The sequence below is a fragment of the Heteronotia binoei genome, chromosome 10 (genome assembly GCF_032191835.1).
Source record: "Heteronotia binoei isolate CCM8104 ecotype False Entrance Well chromosome 10, APGP_CSIRO_Hbin_v1, whole genome shotgun sequence".
Classification (NCBI taxonomy): Eukaryota; Metazoa; Chordata; class Lepidosauria; order Squamata; family Gekkonidae; genus Heteronotia; species Heteronotia binoei.
The window spans coordinates 50,414,284-50,426,571 of record NC_083232.1 but is presented as its reverse complement, the minus strand read 5'-3'; the positions used below and the strand labels follow the sequence as shown (position 1 = coordinate 50,426,571).

Sequence of the window (12,288 nt, the reverse complement as noted above, 5' to 3'; positions counted from 1 at the left end):
CTTTTCTTGATAACACATACACATATAAGGGGCCAGAATTTGTTATTGAGGACACAGCGAAAAATGTTTTGCATAATGCTTTTAACCCTGCAGAGAAAGTGAAGGTTAGAGTTTCATTGATCTGTCAGCACCCTGAGGGTGTCCTCTTGCACTTACTATTATTTACCATGAATGTACCCAGCTTGCTGCGAATAAGGCAACAGAGGGAATACAGAGCTAGATTCTAAATCCCTGCCGAGCACAACTGTAGCAGAGAAACTATTATAGCTATTTTGTTACATGTATTCCAAATCCTCTGGTGATGGTTTTTGGTTTAAACTTAAGTAATTGAAAACAGGAACTAAGTACTGCTAGTAATCAGCCACCATATTAAAACATGGCTTTCAAAATGAATACTACTCTTACTGCGCAATCATCAGGTCTCAGATTCAGTGGGAGCTCAAAGGAGCACAGCTCCTGAACCTTTCTGAGAGTTCCACCTCCTCCTTCTGAGAGTTCCACCTCCTTGTCCATTGAATAGTATGTGCAGCTGCATAACAATCCCTGGATGAGCTCCACCACCTATTTTTCTACAAAATGACCCCTGACAAACATATTCATATCTACTCAGAACTAAGGGCCAAACTAGGTGATACATTAGACATGAGTCAGGTTGGGTCACATGTGCCATCAGATCATACATGCCAATGGAGAATAATCCCAAGGGCACTGGGGATCAATTCAGCTTGAGTGTTTGGGGGGGTGGGGAGGTAAAGGTTAGAGTTGCATTGATCTGAAGTTGTCCTGCACCATTTTCTCAAGCCAAATGGCCAGGCTGCTTTCCCTCAGTACACATATGGATCTACAACAGGGCAAACCACAACACACATGGACAGACACACTCACTTGGAAAAGCAGCATAGGAGGGAAGGCTAAAACTCTCTTCCTTGCTGTGCTTCCAAGACAAATTGGGGCTCAGCATACTTGGGAACATTCATTCATCATTGTTTTTCTGTGCAGTCCCACATGGGACTGCACATGCAGACAGGCCAGCCACCAAAAGATTTTTAACTAACCTGGTTAGCAGAAGGGGCCCCTCCCAATTGGAGCCATTGAAGGCTGTTTCCCTGCCTAATGGTCACATGTTCCGAGGAGGGGGCCCTCTCCCTTGCTCACTTCTCTTTTTGCCATTGCCTTGATAAGTACGTTCTTAGTTAGCTCTGTCTTTCATTTAAAAAAATCAGAATGATGTCTCTATTCAAAGAATGTTTCTCTTGCTCAGACCACACCTCCTTACAGGAGAAGGCTTTATCATTCTCCGTTAACCCTGTGGCCAAAACATCTGCCTTGAGTAAATAGCCTGTTTTTTCAGCCTTTAAACCTGCCACCAACCACATTTCTCACCCTCCATCAGTCATTTTGGTCCAGTTGATTCCAAGGTTGGATCCAAAGTAGGTGTTCCAGAACACCAGAATGGGCCCCAACCCGATCATCTTTGGAACCATCACGAAAGAGACACAAACAAATCTAAACACAAGATCCAGTGGTCAGTATCAACAGATCCAACTCACTTGGATCAGCTTCAAAGGAACCAAACGAACTGATTCTGAAGCCTATTATTAAGATCAGTAGGCATACTGCCCTATGCACATCTTCTCCCAGTTGCCACTCTCCAGCACAGTCTGCCATATGATTTCTAGCATGTAATCTGGCTACTCATTGTGATGCCCCTTCAGAGTGCATCTCTATGTCGCCAGCCCTACCACCTCCATGGGCACCTCCAGGTCCAGGGCACCAATTGTCAGAACTTGTAACTATTATGCTTGCCAAGCTTGGTAATGTTAGCCTAACCGACTCCATATTGTAATTGTATACTAACCCTATGTCCTTGTAACTAGAGCCACTAACTAAATGCTTTGCATTTCAAACAAACTGTAACCACTGAAGGGTGACAGATAGCCTCTGGAAAACATCTGCAGGTGTCCTTTGAAGCTGGCCTGCTAGAATCTCACAGCAGGACTCCTTCCTCCGTTTGACTGATAAGGAGCCCTGGGAACGGACAACTGTCTCCCAGAGTGTGAGAAATGGTTTTATTGTTTCTGTAACAACTGCATAAAGAATGTATCAATCGCTGAGTCTGTTATCAGTATCAACTTGTGCCTTCTCTGAACACAGTTCTCAATAAACGCCCTATACTTTTGCAACAAAGTAATGGGTTTCGTTTGAAGTTCTTCAAGTTCTGACACCAATATCCCTGCTCCCATCCCATTTAGTGTTTTAAAGAATAGCCAGACCCTCCTGAACTACAGATGGAACTGAGAGGTCATAATGTAAGATTGATGGAGAGACCGCATACACCTACATATTGGACTCCCTGTTTGGGTCAGGCCATTTATTGGTTCCGGATAGGAGAACTTTTTCAGGTTGATTGCTAGTTCCAGTGTAGCCATTTCCTGATGAGACTGTTGGAGATCATGAGCCAGTGTCGCCAAGTGAAGACATACATCTTTACTCTGAGCAGATGATTCAGATGGCACAGCCTTTGGACATCCAGGTCACTTAAGTGGACACAAGTCCTAAAGATAAGATACCCATGTGACTCTACCTTGCTCTCCAGGAATTGTAGCTTTTCTGCTCCTGGAGGAATCCTAGAAATGGCAAGGTCTTTTGGGGAAAAACCTCCTTCAATTTCTGCCATGTGTCAAAAAGTTGAGAATATGTAGAGTTCAGAAAGAGGGATGTGCCTTCCTTTTTACCCATCCTTCTCCATCCTCATTGATAGCAGAGGAGCTGCAGACTAAGCAGAGGGTGGGTTCACATTCAACCCCAGCTGATATGGAGGATAGAAAGATCAGTGCCTCGAGTTGCAAGACTTACTCTTCATCCTTAAGCATCAGAGCAGCAAATAACCAAATCCAGTGGTCCTGATAAGAAGTGATCCTGATAAACCCAGAAGCAATTCAAGAAGACAACAGTTCTCTCCTGCTGCCCTCCATTTCTTTATAAATCTTTTTCATGTAATGAGACCTCCTAGAACCTCCTAGAACCCGAACCTTTTGGGGAAAAACCTCCAATTTCTGCCATGTGTCATAAAGTTGAGAATATGTAGAGTTCAGAAAGAGGGATGTGCCTTCCTTTTTACCCATCCTTTTTTACCCAAAATATATCAACTTTAATGTTAACAATACTGTCAATTCAGTCAGAAATTGAGCACCAGCTTCAAACTGAATGTCCCACCGTTGCTATGACTCCAACAAGCATCATTTTTATTTTATTGCAAAGAGAAGTGGGATGATTTTAGACAAAGGAGAATAATTCATGAATAATTATTTTCAAGGCTCAACTGTGATTTTGAAAAGGGTGCAATTTCAAGCACATTTTAGTTGGTCCTAATAAAATGTGTTATGTGGCTTTTGTTTTGGGATTTTGCTTTGGTTTAGTTTGGTTCCCTGCAACCTCATTAATTTAGATGCATATTTTAAAAGAGATCCAGCATATTGCTATCTCTTTCTCATGTTTGTGTTTGTTAGGTCAGTGTAGTTCAGTTTTGGAGTGTATACTGCTTGCATATACTAAAAACATATTGTGTGTATAAGCCTTACTTAGGTATCAGGAATAAGGTCTGTGACTAGTTCTATGCAGACAATCCATGCGTGTGTTCTCTCATCATACTGAGTGGTAGAGTGTGCATAAGTGTGCCATCCCAGCTCCCACATCCCTTTGTGCATTTGCCCCATGCAGACCATTCAGCAATCATGTGCTGGGAGGTAAGGCCAGCATGTTCATGCCCAGTTACCTCCCCACACAGTAAGTGAACATGAGAACAGGTCATCTGCATAAGGTTTGTGAAGCACTTATTTAGTTATATGCAAAATGTGTTTGCTGCCTTTCTGCCCTTACAAAAGCTACCAGGGTGCCTAACAATGTAACACATACATGATAATACAATATTTAAAACCACTTAGTATGGGATGCTTCTGTTGGCGGCTTCCAACAAGATAAATATTTATATTTCTCCATAAATATTTGCGATATTTTTGTATCAAGTGCAATATCACTTGGTTCGCTGTTGTCTTGCGTTAATATTCATTTGCTCTCAGTTAAGACCCTAACAATCTGGTCTGCATGTCTTTGTGCTCTGTTTCTTCAGTTGGAATTAATTTCACTGGTAGTTTTGTGGTATAAATTGTGAAACTATAACTCTTGTTTTATGAAATATATTTCTTGCTCCATCTGCATGCAATGCTGTGATGGGATGAGAAACCAAGAAGGAGGGAACTGAACCTGGCATGTACAAATTTGTACAAGGAGAGGGATCATTGGTCTACATAGCCCAGCATTGTCTACTGTGACTGACAGCAGCTGTCTGTGGCCTCCCACCAAGTTTTTTCCAGTCTGCCAAAAGAGATAGTTTAACTTCAGATGCCAAGGATTAGGGGCGCACATTTTTTTTAAAGTGTGTGTGTTCTTTGATTTTTGTTTTCCATTCATTTTAACCGAAAACACACTTCCAGCTGTAACGTTTTCTATTCATTCTGCATGAAGGTCTTGGGGATTATCACTTCACCCATCATATCATCCTGGCCAAAGTTTAGACAGATGGGAGAATAGTCCCTGGTACTGTAATCCATTTACATTTCTATATGGCAGAGCTGACACAGAAAGGTGTATAGCATCCTAAGAGTGCTGGCAGTGTTGCATGGTAGAGGGTGATTTACTTCTAACACTCCAAAAAAGGGAGATAGCATAAGATAGTGGGCTCAAAGTCTTGCATTTAGCATGCTGAGGAAGGCAGGTGATATGACAGAATAACCTGCAGAGAATTGCCTTTTGACTGCCAGCAGTGCAGAAAAAATGCACGGCAGAGTTGCACCTTGGGGAAAGGATGGTGTTTGGTGGCTGTGAAGCAAGGCTTTCTGGTACCCTTGATAACAGTACTTCCCCTGAGATTGTGCGTAGTTTTGAGGGATGAAGGTGAAAAAACTGAGAGCATTACAGCAGCAGGCAAGGGTATTCAAGTGCAGTGCCAGAAGTGGCAGGGATGAGGAGGTTCAGTGCTGGCAGCCTTAGGTATTGGCCAGGCTTCCCCAACCCCCAGCAAACATGACTGCATGAGTAGCAGGTAGGAGAACTATGCCAAAAGAACTTCAATAGGAGGACTCGGGACAAGATAAGGAGAGGTTTGTGGGGAACATGTATTTAATTAAGTAAATCATCAGATGTGAGAGGATCCTTGACCTTGAGGAATCCCCTCAGTTTCTTCAATGGACTGGTTTTGCAGGCTGCTCAGAGCCAAAGGCAGTGAACTCTTGGAGGCAGGGGGTGTGGGTGTGTCCAAAGGTAGAGAATGCCTCATCAACTGTAGGAAACACTTTTGTTTGAAGAAGAATCCTTTGTATTCAGATAGCTTTTTGATTTGAGGAAAGGAAGGTGGTAGATCTGATCCAGCATGGCTCTTCTTACATTCTTATTAGGTTTAAAAGGATTATGGTACCATCTCTCTAGGGATCAGGTAAGGGTACAGGTGGGCAGACAGCAGGGACAACAGTGTCTGTCACTAGTGAGATCTGGAGCAGTCAGTGAGCACTGCATAGCTTTCCTTCACTACACTGAGGGAGCAGTTAGTAGGCCCAGCTGAGACTCCAAGTCTTCACAGAACCATATGATTGCCCAAATTCTCCAGACCATGAACCTCATGGTGGAGGAGCTGCAGTTCATGGAGATAGCTGTTTATGGGGTTGCCTTATGATTGACTGTAGCAACAAAATGCTTTTAGACACCGAGGGATAAGAAATTTGTGGGTGCACTGGTACTTCTTGACTAAAATCAGTGGAACACCATGGCAATGCAAACCCTAAAGCAAGTGCTGCCCTGCCTCCATGAGCCATATCTTCTCTGTCTAAAGGTGTAGGACAAAAATTGCTGGGGCTCCTTACTAGGCATGGGTCAGGGCCAAAGGAACCCTGATCTAGACATGTTGGACCTGGTGCAGAAGCTGAAAGAGCAGATAGCACTGTGACAGAGTGTCACAGAGTGTTGGCTTCAGTGAGTGACTTGATCAGGGACCAAAAAGCCTATGAGAAGGAGAGCCCCACCCAGTCCATCTGCTCATTCTGTGACATTGGTGTGGGTTTTGTTTTCCATTTATTTTCCCTTAGCCATTAGGGTATTGCTCCTCCTCATGTGTTTCTACGTGCGTTGTGGTGTCCGCAGTTACAGCATTTGCCTCTTTGTTCTGTGTTTGCTTGCCTCTTGGTAGTTTGACTTTGTAATAACTATTAAAGAACAGGAAATGGAAGAAAAGACTCACTCTATCTAAAGAGGAATAGCAAAGTACAAATAATAGACTAGCTCAGGTAAATAGGCACCATCACATATACAGAATCAAGAAAGGCTTCCTTAAAATATGGAACCTTTAGTGGAACCACTCTGTACAAAGCCATCAACACCATTCTTTCCAGGACTATTTGTAGAACAAGCCCAGCAGGAACTCATTTGCATATTAGGCCACACCGCCTGATATCACCATTGTTTTACATTTTTGTAGAAAAAACCCAGCAGGGACTAGCTTGCATATTAGGCCATACCCCCTGACACCAAGCCAGCCGGAACTGTGTTCCTGTGCGTTCCTGCTCAAAAAAAGCCCTGATTCTTTCCTATTGCAAGATTTTTTTTTCATTTGATAACTGAAGATTGCATGTTTGTTTAATCTCTCCTCATTCTGTGACTTTTATATGCTTATAAGCTCTGTAGACCACCAGGCTTCAAGAGACCTTCTGATGACACCTGAGTTTTGACCACTGTGACACAGAGTTGGCCATTGGCCTGATCCAACATGGTTTCTCTTATGTTCTTATTAAGTGGAAACAAATGGAATAAGAAATATGTAGCAGCAACATGTCCCATTGGCATTTGTTTTTGGTACATGATCCTCCCCCCCCTTCAGTTCTTTTATTCATTTACTCACCAGGGTTTGATTCCATGACTTGTACTATATTTCAGAGCTATGTGATCCCAGAAAAGTTGTAAATACTGAATGTATGGATTTACTGTTTTAGAAATAAAAGGATGTGATTTAGTTATTCTTTTTCCCCTTAGGACAATATGAAACTTCAAGAGATTGCTGATTCTGCTGCTGCACTTATCATGGCATTGATTAGAGACAGAAATCCTGCCTTCGTTGGCCAGCTTTTAGTAGCATGAGAGAAATGCTCAGTTCTTTGCCAAAGTTGAAATCTTTTGCTGATTAATGAAAACATGGAATGTTTAAAGTTGCAATTACAATCTACTACCAGTGTATTTGGAATGTCATTGGCTATTTTGAAGGGAACTTTTATATGAAACAGAAGTTATTATAAGGTGTACTGAGCTTTGTAGAATATTGCCTTAACAGCCTTTGTACAGCGTATCTAGCTAAAATATGATTGTGTTCTAAGGTTCTGTCGCAAGAATTATTTATGTCAAAATGATATGGGCATGGTCCAGTAAAGCACTTTAAGCCATGTTTCTTCCAATAAGAGAGATATTAAGTACATATTTAACACTCTTATTTCTATAGACCTTTTTCTATGGGACTCTCAATTCAGGAAATATTTTTAGAGCTGATAGTGATTCAAACAATATTGCTCTTGAGACCTCTTAGAAATGATCCTTTAAAATGGAACATCACTATAAACTCATATTAATCAGTCTGTCCATTTTGCTGTTTCTACACTTCAAAGTATGAAAAATCCATAAGTAAATACATCACAATGATAATATATTTTGATCTTATGTAAATTACATCTGTGGAATGTCATACTAGAAATCAGTGGGGCATGGAAACTTCTGTAGTTATTGGCTTCATTGTGCATTATATCACTGGGTTTCTTTCCTTTAAGAAATTCTGGTTTTATATCTTTTTATGCATGAAGCTGATCCTTCACTGGAGTGAATGAGGAAGGCTTCATAGGTTCAAGGCGTGCATTTGAGCCTCTGAACCAGCAAGGAATCGATGGGCGTTTTCGCACTTACCTTTTACTGGCGCGACCACCCTCCTCACGCCGGCGGATCTGCAGGGATTTCGCACCAGAAGCGCCGGCGCAGCCAAAAGAGCCGGCAACTTCCGTCGCGGAGCCAGCTCAAACGGAAACCGCCAAGAAGCAGGAAAACGTTTGAGCTGGCTCCGCGACGGAAGTTGCCGGCTCTTTTGGCTGCGCCGGCGCTTCTGGTGCGAAATCCCTGCAGATCCGCCGGCGTGAGGAGGGTGGTCGCGCCAGTAAAAGGTAAGTGCGAAAACGCCCATTGACTTCAAAAGACATAGTACAATGTTGCTCACCCATAGGCTGACTTCACACTTTATGGAACAGCTATGGGTATATCCAGTGCATCAGGACCTGGCAACAGTAATTCAAGCAACGGTCACCTCGAGACTGGATTACATGGGGCTGCCTCTGTGCCGAACCCGGAAGCTGCAGCTGGTGCAGAACGCGGCGGCTAGGCTGCTATTGGGGCTCCCAAAGTGGGAACACATACAGCCGGGGCTGCGCGGACTGCATTGGTTGCCAGTTACATACCGGATTCGTTACAAAGTGCTGGTTATCACCTTTAAAGCCCTATATGGCCAAGGACCTGCCTACCTGAGGGACTGTCTTTCCCCATATGAACCCCAGAGAGCACTGAGGTCAACAGGGAAGAACCTGCTGACCATTCCCAGGCCGAAAGAGGTAAAACTACAGAGTACCCGCACACGGGCCTTCTCTGTTGTGGCTCCACACCTATGGAACCAGCTCCCGGAAGAAATGCGGGCCCTGTGGAACTTTGAACAATTTCACAGGGCCTGCAAGACCATCCTTTTCGAGATGGCCTTCACCGATTAAAAGAGAGAGACTGCTTAAGTAATTTTACCATCTGTTGGAATAGCACCAGGATGTTAATTTTATTAATTTTAGAATTTTAATTAAATTGTTAAATCAGTTATTGTTTTTAAACATTATTGTATAACTTAATGTATTGATCTAATGTTGTTAGCCACCCTGAGCCTGCTTCGGCGGGGAGGGCGGGATATAAATAAAATGATTGATTGATTGATTGATTGATTGATTGAAGAAGAATTTGGCTTGCACAATGTGTGTTTCCCACTTCCTTTATCCTGCAAAGCCACCTAAAGGTATGGAGGGACCCTTAGGAACAGCAATTGGGATGGAGTAGGAGGCAACAGGAAGGAGAGACCCACATAAATCACAGATCCACCAGTGCAAGCAAAAGCTTCTTCCATTCATGAAAGACAGGATTTGGATCAAACCTCATAACAGCTGGCCATCTAAATTAATAGAAAATTATAAAAACTATGGGTTGTTTTTACTGTCTCCCAAAAACAGAAGCTGCAACATCCCTGTTAATTTCTCTTCTGTTTTATTTTTTTTGCTATTTTTTGTCTGCCTCACCCAAATGAGTTAGCTGTTTTTATTTTACTTGTAATTTATGCAGTTATGCAACCCTGGAATTTAGCCAGGTGAAGGACCTCCATGAAGGTCAATTACACTGAGTTCTCAAGCTTTTAAAGTTGGGACTGGAAAACAGCTCGCACAGCAATGTTACTTTTATATTATAATCATATAATAAATGTTGCTAGCATTGAAAGCAAACATGTTACATTTAGTAGCCTTCTTATACCTACTTTTTTTTGTTGGAATAGAAATTTTACGAGTTCTCAAAATTATATATGAATAAATTTACCTTTAAAAAATTATGGTGTCTGTCTACACCCACTCTCTTTTAGCTACTCCTCTGGAAGTTGTTGCTTTTTATTGCTGAGATGTCACAGGAGCACTCAGATTGTCTGTGCCAGTCAAGAATAACCCAAAAATAATGGCATGAAGGCAGAAGAGACATGTATTTTAAGGTATTAAAATGTGTTCATGCAACGTTCAATGCTGCCCAAGGCCTTCTGTGACATCACAACAAATCAGCTGATGACAGAACAGCAGAAGGAGAGGTCAAATACTAGTATGTTCCCTTAAGCACCTTGATGTATATCAGATTGAACCCTATCACCAGTGCAGCCTCAACAACAGCGGTAGTGGCACTGTTGTCAGGTTTGTCTTTAAATAGACATCTTGGATTGGGGAAGCAAGAGGTCAGGAATGGACTTCATCTAGGCTTGTGAAATCAAAACTGAGCTATGGCTCTAATTACAAACTTGGCTCCTGAGTAAATTTAAAACCCCCAGAAAACAGGTACAGGTAGTGGCATTTCTCTGCAGACACTGGGGACCCTCCAGGTTTGCAAAAAAATACAAAAGGGGGGGCACATTGCAAGATCTGGTCTGCTGTTTTGAAAAATGTGGGCCAAGGGAGGAGAAGTAGCAGGAGCTGCCTCTGCTGCATGAGCCCGGTGGGAAGAGGTGGCTGCACTTCAGGCAGGTGGGAAGGGGAGCTCAGGAATGGAGAAGCAGGAGCTGTAGCTCTCCCCACTGCCACCATAGGCACAGGGAAGTGGCAACATTTTGAGCAGGTGGGCCAGCTAGTAGGTGGGTGAATGCAGTGTGGCGAGCAGGCAGAGGAGTGGGAGTTGCTGCTGTGCTTCTGCTACCACCATATGAACTATGCAGGTAGAGTCAAGTGGTGGATGGGGGAAGGGGACAGCAAGAGTCACTGCCCCCAAGAGGGGAAGGGTGGAACACCCCCCCCACACACACACACACAAGTCTTGCAGGTCCCCTGCTTGTAATAATTTAACTCACATATGTGCTGTAAACTGCAAATCAATGCTGCACTGGATAGGAGTTTTGGTGTAACCTAATATTAACATGTCTTTCAGAAATATTCTGTTTGCTTATCTTTGAAATAATCCACCTGGGACTGTATTCCTCTCTGACAGTACAATTGCTTAGTTCTAATCCCAGTAGTCTTCTTTTGAAATAAATGTATTACTGAATATTATTGACTCGAAATACCTGGCTTGAGGAATAAAACATGTTTTGTATGACTTCGATAATAATGCTATTCAATGCTGTTTCCTCTTGATTGTTTCAAGTATGGCTTGTTTGAGCCCATAACTAACTTTTGCCTCTGAATAAACTTGGACAGAAGCCAACAGTGCAGTCCTGTGCAGAGGTAAATCTAGTCTAAGCCCATTCAAATCAATGGGCTTAGACTGGAGTAACTGTTTAGGATTCTAGTGCAAGATGTGTAAATGGAAATAAGGTATCCAGTTGATGGTATCTTCTGTGATTTCCTGACTTTCATATTGGTTCAATGTAGATTTGATTACGCAAGTTCTGTTCTTCATGCCCAGCTCCATTAAAATGTGTTTCTATGAAGTTTTCTCCAAGCAAAACGTACCTCTGTTCTTCTGCTCTTCCTGCATGGTTTCTCCATCGACTTGTCCCCCTTGTTGCTCTATAACGATCAGTGAATTTGTTTGTGCAAATTTTCTTTTCCTTTGTGGTAGTGGTGGAAGGTGCTGCCAAAGCACAGCAGACTTAAAGGTGATCCTGTAGGGCTTTCAAGGTAAGACGGGAACAGAAGGGGTTTGCCATTGCTTACTTCTGTATAGCAACACTGGAATTCCTTGGTGGTCTCCCATCCAACTACTAATCAGGGCCAACCCTGCTTAGCTTCCAAGATCAGACATGCCTGGGCCATCCAGGTCAGGATCTGGTTTTATAAAACCAGAGGGAATTTCTTTGTAGATGAAATAGAAGTCCTCATTCCTAATGCCAATTTATAATATTTGATCAGAAGCCTGCACTGCTGAAGTGCAATTCTTGAAATGTATCTGTTCTGTGCACATGCCGTACCTTGAACTTGAACCTCTTTCTTGTCTTCTGTTAGCGACTTAGATAATCTTTCTTAAGATATTCCCAAGGATGATGCATAGAATTCTAAGTATGAATGCTGAGATCTCTTTTTAAATAACCTTATAATCCTAGAACTATTACATGTGCACGCACTGCTCTTTTGGATCTTCTTCGTGGTCTCTGCATTCACACATATGGGTAATCCGCAGGATCGGCCCTGACCTCGGAGAATTAAAAGCAATCTTGAGCGTTAGGTCTGGTGCTCCTCCCACTCGTCCTGGGGAGGAGGCATCGTCTGCGCATGCCTGGGCGAGGGGGAGGAGCGAGCCACTCAGTTTCTTCTTTACCGCCGACCGGATCATACCTACCTCGCTGAGTCTCCCGATTTTCTTCAACTGCAATCTATCTCCAGCGTTCCTCTTCTTCACCTTCACCTTCTCCTACGTCTTCTGGTATCGTATATATAAAAAAAAAGACTTTCTTACTATTTTCCGAGCCCCCCCGGGCGGATGGAAGGAAGAGAAAAA

The 12,288-nt window shown here is 42.9% G+C and overlaps 1 protein-coding gene across 2 annotated transcripts in view; it reads left to right on the top strand.

Moving 5' to 3' along the window:
- CRPPA (CDP-L-ribitol pyrophosphorylase A) overlaps window positions 1-7,668 on the top strand; it is a 102,066-nt gene extending 94,398 nt beyond the window's left edge. Inside the window, exon 10 of one of the 2 annotated variants that reach the window (XM_060248591.1) lies at window positions 7,078-7,668. In XM_060248591.1, coding sequence (XP_060104574.1) covers window positions 7,078-7,182 — 105 coding nt within the window. In that variant the 3' untranslated portion in view covers window positions 7,183-7,668. The remainder of the gene's footprint in view (window positions 1-7,077) is intronic. The other variant, XM_060248592.1, reaches the window with a different exon arrangement.
- Window positions 7,669-12,288: the final 4,620 nt, after the last annotated feature.